The 24871-nt window shown below is 47.5% G+C and overlaps 1 protein-coding gene across 1 annotated transcript; it reads left to right on the top strand.

Moving 5' to 3' along the window:
- Window positions 1–4871: 4871 nt before the first annotated feature.
- sncga (synuclein, gamma a) lies at window positions 4872–23693 on the top strand. The gene is made up of 5 exons (XM_078199700.1): window positions 4872–5078; window positions 10112–10153; window positions 10240–10367; window positions 20123–20221; window positions 23235–23693. Exons 1-5 carry the CDS (start codon window positions 4958–4960, stop codon window positions 23244–23246), a joined length of 402 nt encoding a protein of 133 aa, XP_078055826.1. The 5' UTR covers window positions 4872–4957; the 3' UTR covers window positions 23247–23693.
- The last annotated feature ends 1178 nt before the right edge of the window (window positions 23694–24871 follow it).

Here is a 24871-nt window from a genome sequence, read left to right as displayed (position 1 = left end):
ACTCCGGTGGAGCCAGGGAGGACGAGAGATCAAACCTGTCTGATGTTGCTGTCAGACCTTTAGCGCGTAAATAGTTATCATTGTTTCATGAACACTTCTTGTTGATGGAGCCACATCAAATCACATCCAGCTATCACAGAATGCATTTCACTGCTCTCTACTAGACAGAAAAAGACAAAGCCCAGAGGGCCAGAAACCCCTTAGTGACAACTGACAGAGAGACACAAACCCCAAAGCAACCCTTCATAAGCTTAAACCCCAAACCCAGGTGTGAGGAAATTTAGAATCCTATGCCAGTAACATGCAAGTGGATGGGTCATTCAAGAGGCGGCTGCATATAGCACTTGGGGCGAATGGGTTCAAAGGTTATGGGGAGAAAGCAGGATTAGGTTATTGAGTTGGACGATCAGCCATGATCGTGATGAATGGCGGAGCAGGCTCGAAGGGCCGAATGGCCTCCTCCTGCTCCTATCTTCTGTGTTTCTATTTGCAGGCACGGTGCAGAGTGTATCGGGCAGGACAGAATGTACAAGCAAAACAACAATTAAACACCGTTAAAGACACTGGCTGAGAAGCCCAACAAGGGATCCGAATCATATACTTAAAACTAGGACTAACTCAATAAGGTGCCTCCAGGAGAAACAGCCTTGATGGTTAATGGCAGATAATTTAAAAAGGTCAACACAGGAGCCACAGTTATAGGTGAACAAGCATTCCGATACCTCCAGAAAGGTCTGCAACTCTAGAGATTGGGTAATTCAGAAGCCATTTTGTCTATATAAACAGGAGAAACATTAAAGACAGCAGGGTCAGTTACAGGAATAGTATCCTACAGAAAGCAAACGGCACCTTACCTGTTCTAGTGATTGAGGGTCACACACCTTCTATCATGGGTCAAGATTGGTTGAAGCAGATAATTAGACTGGCTGGAGACATTAAATATTCGGGATGGAGTTTTTCAAGAGTTACTGTGCAGATACTTTGAGGTTTTCCAAAAGGAACTGGGACGAATAAAAGGGGCTAAAGCTAAAATCAATCAGAACCCCGAGGTTACACTTAAATTCTCCCGCCCGGTACCTTACACATTTCATCATAAAGTAGTAGGGTTAGTAATCTGTACAGTTCTCTGAATGGGCTGCGCTGTTAGTCCCTATTCTAAAGCCAGCTCACGCTGTAAGAATCTGTGGGGATGATAAATTAACTGCAAACTGAGGAGCCCAGGCAGATAAGTACCCCATTCCGAGAATCGAGGACCTCTGCGCAAAATTAGCAGGTGGCCTTAAGTACACAAAGTTAGATCTCAGTCATGTCTACCAGCAGCTGGAGTTGGGTGAAGATTCCCAGAGGTTGCTCACTATCAACCCCCACAAAGGGCTATACCAGATCACACGTTCACCCTTTGGAGTCTCATCGGCCTGTGCCATTTTCCAGCGTACAATGGAAAGTTTATTGCACGGCATTCCCAAAGTAGTGGTGTAGCTGGAAGATGCCCTAATTACCGAGCGCCCCCTGGGGAGCATAGGGCAAACCTAGAAGAGGCCCTAAAAAGATTTAAAGAAGTGGGCATCCACTTAAAATGAGAGAAATGCACTTTCCAGACGGATGAAGTTACATACCTGGGTTTTGAAGTAGACACCAAGGGGCTACACCCCTTAGATGACAAGGTTAAATCCATGAAGGAAGTACCACTGCCAAAAAATGTATCAGAGTTAAATAATTCATAAGGATGGTGATTTATTACAGCAGATTCTTACAAAACGTGTCTACAACTTTAGCCCCCACACCAGCTTCTGAAGAAGCACCCATGATGGAAATGGGGAGAACACAAAATGAGGCGTTTTCTAAAGTAAAGCCTTACAGTCATCAACACTCCTTGTACATTTTGATCCAACCAAACCATTGGTAGTTACCTGTCACGCATCACTATAGTCCAAAGATGTGCGGGTTAGGTTGATTGGCCATGCTAAATTGACCCTTAGTGTCAGGGGGATTAGCAGGGGCGGCACGGTAGCACAGTGGTTAGCAGTGCTGCTTCACAGCTCCAGGGTCCCGGGTTCGATTCCCGGCTCGGGTCACTGTCTGTGTGGAGTTTGCACATTCTCCTCGTGTCTGCGTGGGTTTCCTCCGGGTGCTCCGGTTTCCTCCCACAGTCCAAAGATGTGCGGGTTAGGTTGATTGGCCAGGTTAAAAATTGCCCCTTAGAGTCCTGGGATGCGTTGATTAGCGGGTAAATTAGCGGGTAAAATAAAAGGGATTAGCGGGTAGGGCCTGGGTGGGATTGTGGTCGGTGCAGACTCGATGGGCCGAATGGCCTCCTTCTGCACTGTAGGGTTTCTATGATTCTATGATTCTATGGTGATAGGGCCTGGGTGGGATTGTGGTCTGTGCAGGCTCGATGGGCTGAATGGCCTCCTCCTGCAGTGTAGGGATTCTATGATTCTCTGGAGTGGGAGCAGTCCTGTCCCACAGGATGTCCCATGGAGTCAAGAGGCCAACTGGATTTGCGTGAAGAATCTCATCAGATGCTGAGAAGAAATATTCTTAGATTGACAAAGAGATTCCGCTGATAACCAATGCGGTGAAGGAGTTTCACCTATATATATATATATATATTTATGGAAGGCATTTCACCATAGTATCCAAATCACAGCCACTGTTGGATTTATTCCAAGATGATAAACCAGCGCCATCAATGCCTCTGCGAGGGTGCAGAGATGGGCTTTGTGGTTAGTTGCGTACAGCTAATCCTTCCAGCATAGACCAGGGGCGCAAATATCGAATGCAAATATCAACCTCCTCCCTCTGCCGCAGACAGTACCATCACCTCCTATACCACAAGAAATAGTATTGGTATTGGACCTGATAGAGACTTTGCCAGTCTCATCTACCCAGATAAAAACACAGACCTAAAGGGCCCCAGTGTTGTCCAAAGTGAAGAGGATGGTGTTACAAGGTTGGCATATGATAAGTCAGAGCAAACCCCACCAGCAGCATAGGATGGACATAACATGTGAGGGTGACGTGTCATTGTGGAGTCTTGTGTTGTGGCAGCCCAGGGGCGATGACTTTTATTACAGGAATTGCACAATGCCCACCCCAGACAGAGTATAGAAAGGGAAAAGGTCACTGATACAATTCCCCAGATGCCACAGTGGTTAGCACTGCTGCCTCAATTCCGGCCTTGGGTGACTGTGCGGAGTTTGCACATTCTCCCCGTGTCTGCGTGGGTTTCCTCCGGGTGCTCTGGTTTCCTCCCACAGTTGAAAGATGTGCAGGTTAGGTGGATTGGCCATGTTAAATTGCCCCTTAGTGTCTAAAGATGTGCAGGTTAGCAGGATTGGCCATGCAAAATTGTCCCTTAGTGTCCAAAGATGTGCAGGTTAGGTGAATTGGCCATGCTAAATTGCCCCTTAGTGTCCAAAGATGTGCAGGTTAGGTGGAATGGCCATGCTAAATTGCCCCTTAGTGTCCAGAGAGGTACAGTTTAGGTGGATTGGCGATGCTGAATTGCCCCTTAGTGTCCAAAGATGTACAGGTTAGGTGAATTGGCCATGCTAAATTGCCCCTTAGTGTCCAAAGATGTGCAGGTTAGGTGGATTGGCCATGCTAAATTGTCCCTTAGTGTCCAAAGATATGCAGGTTAGGTGGATTGGCCATGCTAAATTGTCCCTTAGTGTCCAAAGATGTGCAAGTTACGTGGATTGGCCATGCCAAATTGTCCCTTAGTGTCCAAAAGTGTGCAGATTAGGGGGATTGGCCATGCTAAATTGTCCCTTAGTGTCCAAAGATGTGTAGGTTAGGAGGATTGGCCATACTAAATTGACCCTTAGTGTCCAAAGGTGTGCAGGTTAGGTGGATTGGCCATGCTAAATTGCCCATTGCGTGTAGGTTAGGGGGATTAGCGGGGTAAATATGTAGGGTTACAGGGAGAGGGCCTGGGTGGAATGTTCTGTCGGAGAGGTGATGGGTGCAGACGTGATGGGCTGAATGGCCTTCTTCTGCACTGTTGGGATTCTACGATTCTAAGTCTTGGGGTGGAGATTAGGGGAGGGGAGCTGATGCTTGGTGGTGGGTTTTGGAGAAGTTAGTTTCAGCTCCCCCAACGGGGAAGGGTCAGGAGAGTCAACCTTTCCCATTATTCCCAACGCCTGGAGTAACCCTGAGAAGTGGCCAAGGAAACAGGTGTGGCCATGTGTCACTCCCGTCTGGGGGGGACAAATGAATGTGTTAGAAGGTGAATTAACCGTGGAAGCGAATCTAAAAGTACATATTTTTATCTCAACTTTTAAGATATTGCCTGCAGCAGGATAACAACATAAATTATACATCTTAAAACATCAGAAAAGACACACAGCCGACCCATCTCTGCTGCTAAATCAGATCACCACATTGTTCGAGCACAAAAAGCAGAATTTAATGTTTTAGTTATCTCTCCCTGTGCCAGCAGTTTTAACAATCGATCGGGAAAATATACATATGTCTTTTGTTATGTGAGGGCAGAGTTGCTTTCTGAAATGCACAGGAACAGCCGGGCTGTGAAACAATGTTAAAAGTGTGGCACTCTGCAGTATTTGAGAATGATAGCCACAAAACCTTTGCAGTTTTTTTTTTGAGGGGCTGCAGTGATTCTTAGTCAGTGCTGTCGAATGTCTGGAAGCCACCTAGAGAAGAGGGGGGGGGGAAGACATTCAGTGAACCGTTCTCCCTCCCCGGATCAATGTCATTAATACAGCAGCAAGCGGATATTCAGAAGCAGTGCGCGGGCTCTTCATAAATAGGGCTGGCAGGGCTGAGAGCTTAATCAGTCGTTGCGGGGAGAGGGGAGAGTCACTGTTCTTAGGAAGGAGTGCTGAAATTATTTTTTTTCAAAGCGAGGTGCAGCAGCTTAGAGTAAAACCGAAAAGAGTTCTCTGCTGAAAGACCTCATCTCACTTTTAACGGTCCAGTCTTTCCCACTATGGATGTCCTGAAGAAAGGGTTCTCGTTTGCCAAGGAGGGAGTGGTGGCTGCGGCAGAGAAAACCAAGCAGGGTGTCCAAGATGCAGCCGAGAGGACGAAAGAAGGGGTGATGTATGTAGGTAAGGGCATTACACCTGCGACTTGGGGCAAATGTAACCCAGAAACCACCCCCTGTTGTTGCATTTTTCTGGTTTATTTTTGAAGTAGCTTAAGGAGAAGGATTTTTTTTTTGTTGCGTGTTGGTCTTTGCAGGTGCGTGAGGGGAGAACAAATTAAATCGCCTCCATCCCCAAGTAGTTATTTTTTTACATCCCACCGAAGAATGAGTTAAATATAAACGATTGGGCAGTTTATAATGTAATTTTATCTTGGGGGGGAAAATCTCAAAACTCATACTCAGTTCATTGCACTAAAGGAAAAGGCTTTATTCCCATTCTCTCATAATAAGTTCTGCAGAATGTTTAACATGCATTTTTTTTAACCACTGAAAGCATCTCCTGGTCCTCGCTGCAGATTGTATCTGCATCCTGCGAGTCTGTGCTACACAGGGACTGTTGTCACAAATTACTGACACCCTTGGGGCAATTCGATCAGGTGCAGTCCCTCTGGTCTTATGGTCTTTGGATTGAACGTTGCCAAATCTCTCTTTTCTCTGTTCTGTTTTTCTGTAATGAGATTCTTGTCCTAAAAGTGAGAAATGGTGCAATGGATGTGCTGGGGGTGGGTTGTAGCAGACAGGAGAGTTACTGCAGGAAGTGAATACTCTGGCCATAAAACCAGCACCCCTTTAAAAATCCACCCTCAGGAGTGAGATTATGGGGCTGATTAATTCTTTTAGACTATTCCCCAATCTCCCCACCTTTATTTTGTTCTGTGGAATCAGATTAAGCTGGGGGGTTGGGGGGGAGGGGGGTCTGACATGTTGTCTGAGGGAGGAATTGCTAAAGATTGGGATTAATCGGGAGAATGGGGATTTTAGTTCCATCTCACAGAATCAGAGAGCTTTGCAGCCGCACATCCTTGTCACGCAGAGGGATCATGACACAGCAAGATATAACCAGGGGAGGCTGCCTTGCATGTTGAATAGTGAGAAGGGAGGGCAAGTTGCTTTACGCATTTTTAACACGAATGGGTCAAAAGTCCCAATGGACAGAGTGCTGGCAGATTTTGATGCTTTAATCTGAGACCCGGGGCTCGCTGAGGGTTAGTGATTCCTGCTGGCCCGGGGTAAACTGATGAGTGAGTGATGGGTAAAGAGGGTGCTGGAGCAGAGAGTTAGTGCCCCATCACACTGCAGCATAACATGCGTTCATTCACCACCTTGCACTTGGAGGCAACTTACTGATGCCCTTTATCTCAGCCACAGGATTTAAAAGGATTTGCCAGGGGGGAATGGGGGAGGGATAGGGGCTGGAATGGGGGGAGAGATAGGAGAAGTGGAGTGGAGTGCGGTGGGGGAGGGAGTGGGGTGGGGAGAGGGAGGGATGGGGGAGTGGGGTGGGGGAGAGATAGGGGAGGGAGGGGTGGAGAGGGAGGGATGGGGGAATGGGGTGGGGGAGGGAGGGGTGGAGAGGGAGGGATGGGGGAATGGGGTGGGGGAGAGATAGGAGAGGGAGGGATGGGGGAATGGGGTGAGGGAGGGATTGGGATTGGGGAGTGGGGGAGGGAGGGGAGGGGAATAGGGTGAGGGAGGGGGGAGTGGAGTGGGGAGGGATTGGGGAGTGGGGGAGGGAGGGGAGGGAGGGAAGGGGAGTAGGGTGAGGGAGAGTGGAGTGGAGAGGGATTGGGGAGTAGGGTGAGGGGGGGTGGAATGGAGTGGGATGGGGGAGTGAGGTATTGGGGTAGGAGGGTGGGGGGGATTATGGGGCAGTGGGGTGGGGTTGGGGGCCAACAGATGCTTCCAGACCTAGAGGGTGTTTCCTTAAGCCTCTTCATTGTATTTTAGAAGGGGAGGTAGTGGGGTTGTCACTAGACTAGTTAATCTAGAGGTTCGAATCCCACCACAGCAGATGGTGGAATTTGAATTAAATTTTTTTGAAAAAGGAATTAAAAGTCAAATGATGACCGTGAATTGTTTTTAAAAAAACATCTCACTAATGCCCCTTTCGGGAAGGAAATCTGGCTCTCGACCCACAGCAATGTGGTTGACTCTTAAATGCTCCCTCAAGGGCAATTATTGGCCCAGCCAGCGACACCCACATTTCTAATTGTGAAATAATTAAGAATGAAATAATGTTTTTTTTTAAAAAGAAGCATAAAAGCAAAATATTGCTGGAATCGGAAACAGAAAATGCTGCAAAATCTCAGCAGGTCTGACAGCATCTGCGGAGAGAGAATAGAGCCAACATTTCAAGTCTACATGACCTCTTGTCAAGGTAAAAAAGCAGACAGCCCAGTGACGGGGAAGTAGGTCCCACACTCACCTGAGAAGAATGAAGGGGGAAAGATGGGGGGGAGCTGTGAGTACACTCTGAATAACAAGAGGACAATTCCAGTGTTACCAGCCCACCAGGGGTGGTGGGGCTTTGTGAAGCGGTCGGTGGGTGGGTGCGTTCAATACTAGCTCTGCCAAGGGAGGGTACACAACATGAATTTAAAACCTCCTTTGCAGCATGGAGAGTTACTGCAGTCTGTCATTAAAACCCTGCAGGAGCTCAAAGCCACTCCAAACCAGCAAGAAACCACTAATGCCTTTAAGCAGATAAAAGAGAAGAAGGTCCATTAGACATCAGGGATAAAAGGCGAGAGAGGAGGAGAGAATTCTCCGAGGGGATTGGAACATAAGGATTAGAATTTTTTTGTGGACCGAGAGAGATGCTGAAGATTAACAAGCAGAGGGGGAAAAATTAAATGCACTGTGTATTGTGGTAGTTACACAGATTTTAAAAAAAACTACTGGCTTAGTCTCTGTAATACCCAGAATGTACAAGTGGCCCTCCAAAGATGTGCAGGTTAGGTGGATTGGCCATGCTAAACTGCCCCTTAGTGTCAGGGGGATTAACTAGGATAAATGCATGGAGTTATGGGGGTAGGGCCTGGGTGGGATTGTGGTCGGTGCAGACCCGATGGGCTGAATGGCCTCCTTCTGCACGGTAGGGATTCTATGATCCAACACTAACCAAAGACTCTGCTCAAAGCTCAGGGAGCTCGGTTCAGCATGAGTTAATCCATCAGGATAGGTGGGGAGGGGTTAAAGCCGCAACTTGCTCCCTGATGGATCAATAAGTAAATTAACAATCGGGTTTGATTAGGTGACAGAAAGCTCTGGAGTCCGTCTCTTGGTTCGGGGCCAGCCACTGATGGCGATTAATTATAGTTATATCTCACTCTCCTCACCCAAGTTAAAATTGAAGCCCAAGCCTGAGATTCCTCAGACCTTTACAGACCGTGCCCGCTGAGCGAGGCTGTTTCTGCCTGTTGACAGCTCATACGACAAACATTACAGGAATCAAGACAATAAAATGTCAAAAGTAGATTTAATGTTCAACAAACCATACCCACAGCTTAAAAAAAATACTTTAAAACAATTTAAAAACCTTTAGATCTGCCCACATCCCAGCCTTCAATTTGGTTTGGGGCCCTGTCGAGGGTAATCTCATTTCTCTTAATTGTGTCAGGTTAAAATATTTAGAAGTCTTTTGCTTATTTTCTGACTTCTCCCCCCACCACCCCCCCACCCCCCACAACACCCCCCCCCACCCCCCACAACACCCCCCCCCACCCCCCACAACACCCCCCCCCACCCCCCACAACACCCCCCCCCACCCACCCACCCACCCCCCCCACCCACCCACCCCAACCACCCCCCCCCACCCCCCCAACCACCCCCCCCCCCACCACACCCCCACCCCCACCACCCCATCCCCACCACCCCACCCCCCACCCCACCCCCACACCCCCACCACCCCACCCCCACCCCCACCACCACCCCACCCCCACCCCCCCACCAGCACCCATTTTTGATTTGGGAGTAAGGCCACCCAAGATAAATTGGATTGGGTATGAGTGATGGGTTTTATTATTGAACCATCATGCTGGATCACGGTAAAACAAATCCCAAAGACCCAGCCTCAGTGTTTGTCGGGGTTGTGGGGTGGGGGAGGGGGGGGGTCCATATCAAACACACCCAAGCATCAATGCATTTATGCAGTTGTGACTCCAACTAGATCCCCATCTAGTGGTGGATAATGACAGGGCATCTTTGCCCCTCTGTGTAAGAGCACCAATGAGGCTGGTGTTGAGCTATGTGATGGCAAAATTCTAACTTTGATGGTAGGGGTGTGTTGTCAGCAGAGGGGAACAGTTTGAGGGCCCAGGTTACAAAGGGATAAATAAACCCCTTTTCAATGTTAAAGAGGTGCATCGCTAATGGATGCCAAGAAAATGTGAGATGCCTCTCTGTGTTTGTGTCTCTCTCCCTCCCTGTGCGTGTGTGTCTGCGTCTCTCTCCCTGTGTGTCTCTCTGTCTTTCTGTCAAGCTCTCTCTCCCTGTGTGTGTGTCTCTCTCTCTGTGTCTGTCTCTCTCTCTCACCCTGTGTGTGTGTGTGCATGTCTCTCTCTCTCTCCCTCCCTCCCTGTGTGTGCATCTCTCTCTGTCTTTCTCTGTGTCTGTGTGTGTGCGTCTCCCTCTCTCTCTCTCCTGTCTGTCTGTCTGTCTGTGTGTCTTTTTCTCTCTCTCTCTGTGTATCTGTGTGTGTGTGTGTGTGTCTCTCTCTCTCTTTCCCTCCCTGTGTGTGTGTCTCTTTCTGTCTTTCTCTGTGTCTGTGCATCTCCCTCTTCCTGTCTGTGTGTGTGTCTCTCTCTCCCTCCCTGTGTGTGTGTCTCTCTCTCTCTGTCTTTCTCTGTGTCTGAGCGTCTCCCTCTCTCTCGCGCTCCCTGTCTCTGTGTGTGTCTCTCTCTGTCTCCCTCTGTGAAACCTTTCAAAGTTCCATCTCGGTGTGAAATCCTGGTCTTTGTGTACAGACTGTGAGCATCATCAGGAGGCCAACAGTCTCACCCTGTTCGACAGCAGCACCTTCCCCAGAGCATGGACAGCAAACGCAAATAATTTAAGAGTATTTCAATCCGCGGGATCGTCCCTCAGTGACCCCTCGCTCAGCAGTTTCTCAAATTGCACCTCTGTAATATCTGCCGTTTATTTTCCTCCAAATAGGCACCAAAACAAAGGAAGGAGTCGTACAGAGTGTGAACACAGGTAAACCGATAACTCCTTACTGAATCAGCTCTTCCCTCGCAAGCCTCTGCTGTGTCACTGAGATGTCTTTTGTCTCTCATTGGCAGTGGCTGAGAAAACCAAGGAGCAGGCCAACATGGTTGGAGGGGCAATGGTAGCCGGAGTCAACACAGTGGCCAACAAGACGGTGGAAGGAGTGGAGAACGTAGCAACAGCCAGTGGGGTTGTTAAATTGGTGAGAATGAGCGTTGCGTATATTGGAAACAGTCTGGAACTCTCTATGCATTGCCTCCTATTTCCCAGTTCTACTGCTTTATATATTGCAATCTGTCAGCGGGCTTCACTATCAAGGCGGGCATTTATTGGGTCTGGAATGAATCATCACACATGTCCAGACTGGGTAAGGATGGCAGGATCCCGCCCCCAGTTTGGTTTTTATGACATTCCGACAGGTTTGTGGCACCTTATTAGTTCCAAACGTTTCTCAAATTCTCACGGTCTTGGTGGGATTTGAACTCGTGTTAGCACCCCGTAACATGCCCCCTAACGCAACCGAAAGAACAAAGTGGGGTAAAAGAGCTTAAGGCACCAATACGTAGTGCAGCAGAGTAAAGGACCCTCCCCCCCTACTGCAACCCACCCCAATAAACTCATTGAATTCCCAATCTCATCCTTGCTGCTGTGAGCACAGTGCCAATATTAAGGGCAAGATAGCAGTACGATCAACCCATTGTATTGTACCCTTAATTTCCCCTTGAACCGAGTGGCTTGCTAAGCCATTTCAGAGGGTAGTTAAGAGTCAATCCCATTGCTGTGGCTCTGGTGTCACAAGTCGGCCAGATCAGGTAAGGACGGCAGATTTCCTTCCCTAAAGGACATTAGTGAATCAGATGGGTTTTTACAACAATCGACAATGGTTTCATGGTCACCATCACTGGTGATGTGCTTTTGATTCCAAGATTTATCAATTGAATTCAAATTCCACCAGCTGTGGAGATGGGATTTGAACCCATGTCCCAGAGCATTGGTCTGAGCCTGGTAGCCCAGTGGTTAGCACTGCTGCCTTACCGCTCCAGGGACCCACGTTCGATTCCCGGCTTGGGTCACTGTCTGTGCGGAGTCTGCACGTTCTCCCCATGTCTGCGTGGGTTTCCTCCGGGTGCACCAGTTTCCTCCCACAGTTTGAAAGACGAGCTGGTTAGGGTGCGTTGGCCATGCTAAATTCTCCCTCAGTGTAACCCGTACAGGCGCCGGAGTGTGGCGATTAGGGGATTTTCACAGTAACTTCATTGCAGTGTTAATGTAAGCTGACTTGTGACATTAATAAATAAACTTTAAACACTGTGCCACCATTGCATGTATCTGGTGGAGGGAGACTATAGGAAGAGAGGCAGCAGAGATTACCTCCTCATTGAAGGAAACAAAAAGTGACAGGCAATCATTTTTGCTCCTGTTCTTGTGCTGTGGATGGCTTTAATGAACAAAGCTCTGTCTGGGCACTGTGATCAGCCCTTGAATCTAACCCAGCAAGCAGCAATGAAAGCCTCCTTGTTCTTGCCTTTGGCAAAGCTCTCACAATGTGGTTTCCAGCCATCAAAGGTCCACAGGACAAAACAGTGTCTGGGTTTGTGAAGATAGAAGGTGAGACAGGCTAAAAGATTGAACAATGTGGAAGGCAGCACTGCAATGCTGGGGAAACTCTGACTGTTTACCCATCAGAACAATGTCAGAGGAACCCTACCTGCTACCTCATCCGTCCTGTAAATGATCAGAGAGATTATAGTGGCGCAGTGGTTAGCACTGCTGCCTCACAGCGCCAGGGACCCGGGTTCGATTCCCAGCTTGGGTCACTGTCTGTGTGGAGTCTGCACATTCTCCCCATGTCTGCGTGGGTTTTCTCCGGGTGCTCCGGTTTCCTCCCACACTCCAAAGGTGTGCGGGTAACCAGGAAAAAGGTTGATTCATTATTCTTTTACAGATTGACACTTTCCCATCGCTCCCCTCTCCTGAAGCCGCCATCTTGTCGGTCTTCAAGCCAGGGCCTTTGTATGGGCGGCACGGCAACACAGTGATTAGCACTGCTGCTTCACAGCGCCAGGGACCCGAGTTCAATTCCCAGCTTGGGTCACTCTCTGTGTGGAGTTTGTATGTTCTCCCCGTGTCTGCGTGGGTTTCCTCCGGGTGCTCTCCCACAGTCCAGAGATGTGCGGGTTAGGTGGATTGGCCGTGCTAAATTGCCCCTTAGTGTCAGGGGGATTAGCTAGGATAAATGCATGGGGTTATGGGGATAGGGCCTGAGTGGGAGTGTGGTCGTTGCAGACTTGATGGGCCGAATGGCCTCCTGCACTGTAGGATTCTATGATCTATGATTAAACTCCCTTCAGAGGTTACATTGGTTTTAGGATGATCATGAATTAAGCCATTCATTTTACATCCCACCTGATGTAAGTTAGATGGAAAAGAAGGTTACGCAGGGCATGAAATAAGTTACCAATGTCAAGGTTAGGTAGATTGGCCGTGTTAGAGGTGTTAGTTGCGAGAAAGGGCCTGTATGGGGTGCTCTGTCGGGGAGTGGCTGCAGATTCGATGGGCTGAGTGGCCTCTTCTGCACTGTAGGGATTCTATGATAATTCTCTATTGCTGCTTGAAGGCCAATAGAAAAACCTAGTTTCACCTCCACAGGTCATTCGCAGAGAGTAAATGTATTTCATTCTCCCACATCGCCAACCCAGGAAGGAATTGAAGGGTTTGGAAAGGGTAGTAACAAGGCCATGGCAAAAGAAGAGACTTTAGCAAGGGCTCGTTTCTCTAGAGGATTGAGGGCAGAGTTTAGATAAGGTCAGTGAGTCGGTAACAAGCAAGCATGACAACAATACAAGGGCAAATTGGGACAATGTGGATAGCCCTTTAAAAGAACTGGCAGAGGCAGCAATGGGCCAAATGGCGGTCTTTTTGTGCTGTAAAATTCTCTGGTGGGGCCATTTGTTACCTTTGACTAGACAGGGTAGATTCAAGGAGGACGTTCCCGATGGTGGGGGAGTCCAGAACCAGGGGTTACAGTCTGAGGATTCAGGGTAGACCATTTAGGACGGAGATGAGGAGACATTTCTTCACCCAAAGAGTGGTGAGCCTGTGGAATTCATTACCACAGGAAGTAGTTGATGCCAAAACATTGAATGTATTCAAGAGGCGGCTGGATATAGCACTTGGGGCGAATGGGATCAAAGGTTATGGGGAGAAAGCAGGATTAGGCTATTGAGTTGGACGATCAGCCATGATCGTGATGAATGGCGGAGCAGGCTCGAAGGGCCGAATGGCCTCCTCCTGCTCCCATCTTCTGGGTTTCTATGCTTCTTTAGCTGACCTTTCTGCCGATTGTCAAGAATCTAAATATTTGCCGCAGTTTCTGTGGAGATTGGCTGTCCAGTGCTTGGACTGAGTGTGACTCTGGGGTAGTTGGCCACAGGAAACTACTGATTTTCCAGCCAGTGACCGTGTCACTGGATCAGTGAATTCACCAATCAAAGTTTCTACCAGACTCCCCTTTCTGGATTCAAAATCAGTTTATGGAACAACATTTCAAAATGAATTAAAAATAGACCTCAACTACTTCTGTATAAAATCTAAAAATCAATTTTCCTCCATTTGTTTTTTCCTTACTAAAAGATGGAGGAATTAATTATTGGTCCTTAAAACATCTCGATCAATTTTAATCAAAGTTTCAGAGCTGATTTTATGGGTGGAATTTTCTGGAGACAATGGGAGAGTCTCGAACCCAAAGAGAGAAAACGCTGGAAAATTTCAGCGGGTCTGGCAGCATCTGTAAGGAGAGAAAAGAGCTGACGTTTCAAGTCCAGGCGACTTTGTCAATGCCGGCAGCAGAGCTGGTAAGACCCCCCTCCCCCCATTCTTCACATCTTGTGCCAATCAGGCAATTAACAAGCCACCAGTGGGCCTTGCCCCAGGATCAAGGAGCCAAGGTGTGGGAGGCCCACCCACTAAGAGCTGCTGACCAATTGGAGGCTGGCTGCTCCTCTGTACTGAATGGCGCCGTTGGGGAGGCAGTGGCTGCCCCCGGTACAACACCCAGTATCGAGGAGAGACCCAGGCACAGGTGGGTGACAGCAGGATGGGATCAGGGAGTGGGCTTCGCGGGTGAGGTGGCGGGGTTGGCAGCCAAGGCAAGAGGGTGTATATCAGCACCCCCCCCACCCCAATCCCTGATGCAGGTGCCTCCATTGAAAGTGGACCCCTCCCAAGTAGCCCAGAAGCGAACATGCCAAGCCTTACTTCTCGCATGGCCAGTTCCCCGCTGGGTTAAGCAGTCACAATGGGATGAGGCCTTTACAGGGCACCTTAATGCCCATTTTAAACGCCTCAATTTGAGGCAGAGCAGGAAGGACATCCATGGGCCACCCCGCCCTGGACCTAGTTGGGGAGGAGGCAGGAAGGTGGCACGATCTCCACCCTCCCACCTGATTAAATGCTGCCATCAAACGTTCCACAGGGTAGGGCCCAAGATTCCACCCTATAGCTGTGCACATCCCATGCAACCAACCTAGCTCTGCCCACTTCTGGCATTGGCAAAGGCTGGTTCTGCTGTTAAGCCCATTTTGTCTCTACCAGTTGTGGTCAATACAGTGGCACACTATGTACAGAATCAAAGGTACCATTCACCCACCATTGTTACCCCTGGTTCCCATAGAAAGATAGGTCTGAGCAAGCCCATCACGCACTCCAGAATTGGATGTACAGATGGAGAGGACTGTGGCCTGCACTGATCAATGTTGGGGTGGTAGCTGAATAACTAGAAGTGGAATATAGTCTTCTGACTCTCTGGGACAGGAACCTTCTAAATTCTTTAATGGGATGTGGGCATCACTGGCAAGGCCAGCATTTGCTGCCGATCCCTAATTGCCCTTGAACTGAAAGGCTTGCTACGTCACCTCACAGGGCAGTTAAGAGGCTAGATTGGTTCAGGAAGGCAGAATTCATTCCCTAAAGGGGTTAATGAAACAGATGGACTTTTACAACAATGGCTGGTAGTTTCATGGTCACCACTCGCTCTATATCCTGAAATTGAAATTCCACCAGGTATCATTGTGGGAATTGAACCCTTGTCTCCAGAATACTAGCCTGAGTCTCTGGGTTACAAGCCCAGTGATATTACCATTACTCCACCATCATCCTCTGAAATAACAGGGAACAATTGGGCCAGGAGCTGACATCTGATGCCCAGTTACTGTTAGGGAAGCTGGGCCAGGAGAGGATTGGGGTTGATTTTGAAGAGGGCCAAACTTGCTGCTTCCAAATCATAGAATCCTACAGTGCAGAAGGAGGCCTTTCAGCCCATCGAGTCTGCACTAACCACAATCCCACCCAAGCCCTATCCCCATAGCCCCATGCATTTACCCTAGCTAGTCCCCCTGATACTAAGGGGCAATTTAGCATGACCAATGCACCTAACCCTCACATCTTTGGACTGTGGGAGAGCACCCGGAGGAAACCCACGCAGACACGGGGAGAACGTGCAGAATCCACACAGATAGTGACCCAAGCCGGGAATCGAACCCGGGTCCCTGGCGCTATGAAGCAGCAGTGCTGACCACTGTGCCACCATGCCATCCATGCAAAGGCCCTGGCTTGAAGACTGACAAGATGGAGGCTTCAGGAGAGGGGAGCAATGGGAAAGTGTCAATCTGTAAAAGAATAATGAATCAACCCTTTTCCTGGTTACTTCTGTGTCTGTTTGGATGGTATTTGACCGGCAATGGAGCAACTCAATCCAGGGCAAGTGAAGAAAATGACCCAGTGGCAAAGGTGGCAGTGTTCATTGCCACGCTGAATAACGGTTATTTAATCCAGGTGTGAGTTCCATCCATTTACACTTGAACCGATTATCGGACATTGCACCATTCCCGCGCTCAGTGTGGGTTATCACCACTGGCTGATGAAAAACCATGATTTCCTTGGCCAACAAAGATCATGATTGCCCAACTCCCGCCAGCAACATCAACATTGTTTACTGCTGTCTTTAGTGGTTCATTGACGGAATAACAAATGCTACATTTAGAGTTTGGAATGTGTAAAAATAATGACTATTTTAAAAGTATGGAGACTTTCTGCTTTGTGTTTGTGTGTGTGTGTACCCGGCGCTTGGCTGTGTGTGTACATGTGTGTACGCGTGCATGTGTGTGTGTGTATACACGTGCATGTCTGTGAGTGTACGCGTGCATGTGTGTGTGTATACACGTGCTTCTCTGTGTACGCATGTGTGTGTACGCGTGCATGTCTGTGTGTGTACGCATGTGTGTATACACGTGCATGTCTGTGTGTGTACGCATGTGTGTGTACGCGTGCATGTCTGTGTGTGTACGCATGTGTGTGTACACGTGCATGTCTGTGTGTGTACGCATGCGTGTCTGTGTGTGTATTTGGTTTGTGGGTAAGGGTTTAGACTCTGGTGTTAAGGACAGGCTCTTGCTGTTCAATTCACCCGAGTGTTCAGTCTGTCCTCCCCACTCTGTCCCGGGAATGTCTCCTGGGCTGGGTCCCGGCTGCTGCTTCTCCTCGAGATGTCCTTGAGAACGCTTGCAGCATGCTCTGCATTATTCAGCACACTCCCGTCCTGTGGGTGTGACACCTTTGGGAAGCATATACTGCAATGCAGATGCAGCAGTCACGTGAGACCTGCCTCTCCTCTTCACATACATCCTCCTGTTAACCAGGTCTGTGTCTCTGCGCTGACATCAGACCTGATCGGTGAAGGTTTGCAGGGAACTGCCAGTGGCTGGCTGGGAAGTGAAATACACTGGGTGATGTCTGAACGGGTTAATCTGAGCACAGGAATAGCTGACGCACTGAGTTCTTAAAATAGCCAAGATCGAGCTTGCTCACACGAGGCAGAGCTTTGAGCTGCTGCTCTGAGTTTGGTTGATTTCTCCCCCGACCCTTGTTCCTATAATGTCACAGATCTGAAGCCAGCGAATGTGAAACTGGTGCAATCTTAGCAGGTTCGGCGTTTTGTGATAAAATGCCGTCTCTGGAACTTGGGTCCAGTCGTGAGTAACCAGGGGAAGCTGCGGTAAATGGGTCAGTGCTGATCTTGGCCAGCGGAGCTGTGTTAACTAACAGATATCTTGAGATACATTACTCTGTTGCTCATGACTCTGTTAGGGTGGCCAACTATGATTGAATGTATCCCTGGAGGGTTCATCACCAGAGTTGCCCCCCCGGCCCCTCCTCTCTCACCCCACATTCCAGCCATTAGTCGGCCATTCTCCTAACATACGGCCTTCCGACACCAATTGCAAAGCAAACAAGACTCATTATCCAATTGGATGATGCTTAACTGTCAGCCAAACAGCCCACCCTCCCCGCCGAAACTCCGCACACATTTATATCTGGTAATGTTCAAATTACAAATTTGGAAAAAATTTTAATGTCCCAGTGAGTTTTCTCCAGGGACATTCTCCAGTTTCCTGCGGGATTGAACTTCCATTTCTGGAGACTCCAGGACAATCCTTTTATCTTGTATTTTAGATACAAGAAAAGACTAGAGAAATTGGGTTTATTCTGGGTTAGGTGGATTGACCATGCTAAATTGCTCCTTAGTGTCCTAAGATGTGTATGTTAAGTGGATTAAAAGTTTAAAGCTTATTTATTAGTGTCACAAGTAGGCTTACATTAACACTGCAATGAAGTTACTGTGAAAATCCCCTAGTCGCCACACTCCGGCGCCTGTTTGGGTACACTGAGGGAGAATTTAGCATGGCCAATCCACCTAGCCAGCATATCTTTCGAACTGTGGGAGGAAACTGGAGCACCCGGAGGTGCAGACATGGGGAGAACGTACAGACTCCTCACAGACAGTGACCCGAGGCCGGAATTGAACATGGGTCCCTGGCACTGTGAGGCAGCAGTGCTTACCACTGTGCTGCCCAATTTGTGGCCATGGTAAATTGCCCCTTAAATGGATTGGCCATGGTAAATTGCCCCTTACTGTCCCAAGATGTGTAGACTAGGAGGATCAGTGGGGTAAATATGTGGGGTTACAGGGATAGGGCCTGGGTAAGATATTCCATCAGAGAGTCAGTGCAGACTTGATGGGCTGAATGGCCTCCTATGATCACAATCCTTGGAGCAGATACGGTGACCCTATTGAGATGTTCAAAACGATGAACAACTTAGACAGGGTAAAGAAGGATATTCTGTTCTCACAAGTTGGTATGTCAGTGGCTAGAGGGTCACAGTTTCACGGTGGTCAACAAGTGAGATGAGGAGAAACTTCTTCACTTAGAGTTGTTTGGATTTGGAATGCGCTGCCTGGGAGAGCGGTGGAGGCAGATTCCATAAGAGGTTTCAAAAGAGAACTGGATACATATTTGAGAGTGAATTTAGAGACAGGGCGAGAGAATGGGACTAGCTGGGCAGTTCTTTTTGGGGGCCAGTGCAGTCACAATGGGCTGAATGGCCTCCTCCTGTGCTGTAAAATTCCGATTCTATAGCGCTGTTGAAGCTTGGCATGTTTTAACAGTGGAACACACAGGGGGATGAGGGGAGAGAAAATTTAGGACTCGTTTAATACGTTCTAGCACAGAGCCAATAACGGGCCAATCAGTTTGTATAGAATTCTCCAAGAATCCAAAGGCAGCTTCCAAGGGAGTGATTGGCCGGAATTCTACAGCCGTTCACACCCCCGCTGCCAGCGAGAATGGAGAATTAGGCGATCGGCCAATTTGCCGTTGACCTCAGCGGGACTGGAGAATCCCAGCTGCGGCCGAGTTTGGAGAATTCCGGCCATTGTGTCCTTCTATTTAGTGATTTATTTTGTGCAAATCGGGCTGAGGAATGTTAATGTTCGGGAATGGAATATCCAGCATGGGTATCAAATATTCCCAAATCAACGACGGCGCGATTCAAATCAGAGGGCAGATCTCTCTCTACTCTGCATCAACAATATTGCTCATAGAATCCCCACAGTGCAGAAGGAGGCCACTCAGCCCATCGAGTCTGCACCAACAACAATCCCACCCAGGCCCTATCTCCATAATCCCTTTCATTTACCTTGCTAATCATCTTGACACTAAGGGGCAATTTAGCACGGCCAATCAACCTAACCCGCACATCTTTGGACTGTGGGAGGAAACCGGAGCACTCGGAGGAAATCCATGCAGACACGGGGAGAATGTGCAAACTCCGCACAGACAGTGATCCGAGGCGGGAATCAAACCCGGGTCCCTGGCGCTGTGAGACAGCAGCGCTAACCACTGTGCCACCGTTTGCAGCGAATGTGGCAGCCACATTTCATACGGCCCAGTCCCACAAACAACTTGGGTGACCAGTTAATCTATTTTTGATTCAAAGAAGGACGTTGATAGGATTCTTTACACCCAGAAAAGCAAAGACGCCTTTGAACTGATTCAAAACCTACTGCCAGGGATGGAATAGCAATTAATAAATCCACTGTACACTCAATCCCTCTCCAGGTATACACTGATACCAATTCACCCTGTTCTCATGCGCCCTTCTGAAATAACTCCTCAGATGCCCAGTGTCCCGTCACCAGATTCCCTTTATTTACAAACTCTATTCCACTCCCAGAGTGCTTCAGGTACACGGTCAGAATCCGGAGTCCCAGTGGACCTGACACTCCCATTTCTATATACAGATGAGGCTCCCTGATTGGGCAGGCAATTATAACCTCCATCAGGGAGCTCATACTCCAAGAGGCCAACTCCGTGGGCTTCATTGAGATCATTACAACTCTATTATAAATCGAATTAGACAGGTATGGTCCAAATTCATGTTAAAAGTGATTTATATATTGCTCCTGCAAGATGTAGCGATGACAGTGGCTTTTTCAGCGGCTTTTATAGTACGTATGGTTATCTAGATCATATTGGGAAGGTCCCAGGAGAGTGCGTGCTAAGCTACTTTCTTACCCAGCAACCAGGGCTGACAATAACTTGTACAACTGTGTCTTTCTAGGATGAATATGGTAGAGAGATCCCTGCTGAACAGGTGGCTGAGGGAGAGCAACAGACCTTGGAGGAGCCACTGGTGGAAGCAACAGAGGCCACTGAAGAGGTAAAGTGTTGGTCTACGAAGAAGACTTTGAATCATCCTTTTCTCTTCCTCTCCCCGCCACCTCCCCCCCCCCCCCCCCCCCCCTCCCCCCACAACTTTTCTTCAGCTTTCTAAACATACCATTTTTCTTTAAGTGGCTCCAGAACCCAACCCTTTATTCTTTGCAGCCCACCATTGTTCATTGACTTGTGAACCCTTCTGTTTCTTAGTTCTGTTGGTAGATTATACAGCGCGGCGCTGTCAATTATCTGCGTGGAATGGTCAATTTTGCATGCCAAAGGTAACCAACGTTACAATCCAGGTCAGAAACAACAAGATGTTTCATGAAGTCAGACTAGATCCTAAGTTTTGCACTTGAAGTTTGGTGCAGATCAGTAGAAGATGTTTCACTCCAGGTATGATTCAAAGGACCCAGTCGGGAGCTTTTATCAAACATTTAAGAATATAGTTAACATATTACAAGACAACTAACAACTTTTACCAGTTACAAACAACAACAAAAATCAGCCATGATATTGTATAAACCTTAATAGCTAAGAATATCGTTCCAACACAAGCACCCCTACAAATATACAACCCCATTCCAGGCTTAACACAGAAAGTAAGTAGACTCGCGTGTAGCTTTGCAACACCTGCTGTGAATTAGTCCTTTAGATGGAGAATTGAAACTCTGACTCCTGGAGGTAGAGATAGAGCCACTGCAGGGCCCCTGGCTTTTAGCCAGCAAACCACTTCAAGAGACAGAGGCATTCCTTGTCTCGAGTCACTAGCTAGCCAGCCACCAACAGCTAAATTTCCAATACCAGGGAGGGAGACAGAAATACTGCTTCCAGTCTGCAGTTAGAACAGCTTCGAACTAACCAAATGGAAAGTAAAGTTCTCCTGTGAGAACTTGATGTGTCAATCATTCTCCCCCCAACAATTCAAAAGGGTCATAAACTCCAGGACAGTGTATTAGGCCCAGATTAAAAATAAACAAGAGCCAATTTATGTGGCTGTAGCAGCTATAAAAGGACAGACAGCTCTCTGCCTGCGTATAACCGCAGAAAACATGCTTAAAGTACAGTTCTTAGCGTCAGACTAGGCTAAAGAAGGTGATAGCTTAATGGAAGCTTCAGGCAATGGGATACTCCATGGAAATGAAACCAGAAGTTACTCATTATTATCAACTATTAGATTTCTCGGACTAATTTCCATTGAGAAAGAAAGCCTCTGTGAGGAGGTACCAGCTGTGGTTCGCTAAGGAAGTTAAGGACAATGTGGAGATGGGCACAGTAAGAAGTCTCACAACACCAGGTTAAAGTCCAACAGGTTTATTTGGAATCACGATCTTTCGGAGCGCTGCTCCTTCATCAGCTGACTGCACATAATGTGGCCAAACAGGTTGGCTGTCAGCCTGTAGATCCTTCCGATATTCTTGATGGTAGGGAGCAAGAATGGGAGAGTTTCCTGGTCAGCCACACTGCAGAAAGCAACGGCAACCCACAGCAGTACTTTGCCAAGCGTAACCATAGACCCATCCACTGGACGTCCATGGTCACCAGTACTATCTTAGGACATGGGGTAGCTGGAGGAAGAGTAGCAGGCCACTTAGATAATTGTAACATAACCAGGCAGAGTCAACATTTATTTGTGAAAATGAAATTGTACTTTAACAAATTCACTAGAGTCCTTTGGAGATGTAGCAAGCAGGGTGGATAAAGGGGGACCAGTAGATGGAGCATACTTGGATTTCCAAAAGCATTTGATAAGGTGCCACTTAAGGTAAGATTGATTAAGGTTCATGGTATTTGGGATGATATATTAGCATGGATAGAGGATTGGCTAACTAACAGAAAACATAGTCAGAACAAACTCAGATGGAATGCCACAGGGGTCAGTGCTGGGCCTCAACTAGTTACCATCTATATTAATGACTTTGATGATGGGACCAAATGTATTGTGGCTAAATTTGCTGACAATACGAAGATAGGTTGGAGAGCAAGTTAAATGAGGAGGATCCGATGAGTCAGAACAAAGACATATATAGGTTAAGTGAATGGCCAAATAATGTGGGGAAACATGAGGTTGTCCACTTCAGCAGGAAGAATAGAATAAACAGAATATTATTTAAAAATAGTGAGGGATTGCAGGACAGAGGGATCTGGATGTCGTTGTCCATGAATCCTAAAATGTTAGCATGCAGGTACAGCAAGTAATTAGGCAGACAAATAAAATGTTGGCCTTTATTGCAAAGAGGATAGAGTTTCAAAGTCTTACTACAACTGTACAAGACATTGGGGAGGCCGTACCTGGAACAGTGTGTGCAGTTTTGGCCTCCATACTTGAGGAGAAATGCTCTTGCATTGGGAACAGTTCTGAGAAGGTTCACCAGGCTGATTCCTGGGATGAAGAAAAATTATGAGGAGAGGCTGAGTGGGTTGCACCTACATATGCTGGAGTTTAGAAGAATGAGAGGCGATTACAGATAAGATTCTGATGGAGCTTGACCCTGAGAAGATGTTTCCCCAGGGGGGAAATCCAGAACAAAGGGAGACTATTTAAAAATAAGGGGAATTTCTTCTCTTGGAAAATTTTTCGTCCCTGGCATTCTCTTCCACACGGAGACTGGGTCACTGAATATATTCAAGGCTGAATTAAACAGATTTCAACATAGAAACTAGAAGCAGTAGTTCTTTTGGCTTGTAAGGGGTGTCTGGACAAATTCATGAATAGGATGGGAATAGAGGGATATGGTCCCCAGAAGGGTAGAGGGTTTTAGTTCACACGGGCAGCATGGTCGGTGCAGGCTTGGGGGGACGAAGGGCCTGTTCCTGTGCTGTAATTATCTTTGTTCTTTGGTTTACGTGCACCCTTGAGATTGTTGACTCGCAGTCCCATGTCAAGGACAAACTCATTCAGTAAAGCCCCTGACTCTATGCATCGAGGGGCACACACTCTGACATGTCGCAACATCAAGGGTGTCTACCCACAGGATGGTCAATTCTAACAGAGTTGTTTTTCTTTCCTACAGACTGGAAAATGAGGAGCTGTCGATTTCTCAGGAGATTCTGGGAGCTCTTTCCCTCTCCCCTGAACGTTCACACCAGTGTTGCCATAGAGAATCGAGGACCACAGGTGTCAAGCCCCTAATAGCTAACTATAAAGAAGGGGAAATTGCCCAAAGCCCTTTCACTTCCACTCGCCTCCCTATTCTGTGTCTTCCTCCCATGTCGGTTACTAACTCCACGAGAGTCCCTTATATAACCAACCTTGAGCTGCTATTCATTTCACCACATCCACCTGTCTAACATCGCTCACCTTTGGAACACCACTCTATGTAACTATCGTCTGCTTTTAGCCACCCAGTTACATTGACGATTGCAACATGTGATAACGCAGTGCATGCTAACCAAATAGCTTTGTGTGTTGGCATTTAAATGTTCTGAGATTTTATAATAAATATCCAGATTAAAATAAAAGTTAACAGAGCACTGCATCATCTTTTTATATTTCTGAATCTTTACCATTAATGTCAACCCTGAGGGTAACAATTATCAATCGATCAAGTTCGCTAAATTCATCTTCATTTCTTCGGTTTACCGGTGATGAATGGAAGGTTTCGTTTTCCCCTCTTCCTAGTTTGACACGCATGTCAGATATGGCACAGCACATGAGACTCGCCAATGCACCTCCAACACGCTCAGCACAAACAAGGGTTGGGATGAAGATGGGGGCGATAATTTTCTAGTCTTCCCCCATTAGCTAGAGCCCTGAAGAGAGCGCCGGCATTGCTTCCTTTGCAGAAGGCCCTCTGGAATTAAGTGCCCATTGTTAAGGCCCAGGCAAGAAACTCCAAGGTGTTTTGTGAAGTTAGCCTTGACCCTAAGATTTACATTTGATTTCGGCATTAGGGTGAGCATAAGATGTTTCACTCCAGGTATGATTCAAGTGACCCATTAGGGAGCTTTTATCAAACAAAGTTTTTATTTACGAGCACAGTTAGAATATAACAAAAAGAATTAGCATAACTTTTACCAGTTACAAGACTTAAACATGATGCAGTATAATTCTTAACCGCTAGCTATCTCTGTTGTTCCAATTTAAAGCAATAACCCACAGACATGCACACTTCTTTAACATTGGTTAGCACAAAACAAGTAGGCTGATGTGATGCTGGATGTTTTGTTTCTTTACACTTCCGGACAGAGATCCCAACAGCAGTTTTCAGAGAAGGCTATATCCTCAAAACAGCAAAACCTCAGAGAGGTAAACTTACCCTTTGGCAGCTTCCGGTCTCCAGACTTCAGAAGGGGGAAAGAAGAGAGCTGCTGCTCTCTCTCGACTCACAAGCAGCCTCCAACCTTGAATATTTTGTGTAAGCCCAGCTTCCCTGTCACATGACCAGACCTACCAATCATCCCAATTGAGCCCCACTCTGCAAAGTCCCAGGGGAAAATAGCAAAACAGCATTAGTTTAGATTAAAACCAACATGCCAGCCATTAGAAACAATGATGTTGTTGCAACAACAATACAGGATGCTGGTTGTCAGAAAGGCTCTGACAAGGTGCCAGGGACTGCTAGAAACATCCCGCAGGGAAACGCGATTAAAATACATTTCTAAAAGGCACAGTATCGTCACACCAGCAGGCACTAAAATAATCAGGTGT

Source organism: Mustelus asterias, chromosome 28, assembly GCF_964213995.1.
Source record: "Mustelus asterias chromosome 28, sMusAst1.hap1.1, whole genome shotgun sequence".
Taxonomy (NCBI): domain Eukaryota; kingdom Metazoa; phylum Chordata; class Chondrichthyes; order Carcharhiniformes; family Triakidae; genus Mustelus; species Mustelus asterias.
Note: the sequence above shows the minus strand (reverse complement) of the source record. Positions and strands in the feature narration are given on the sequence as shown.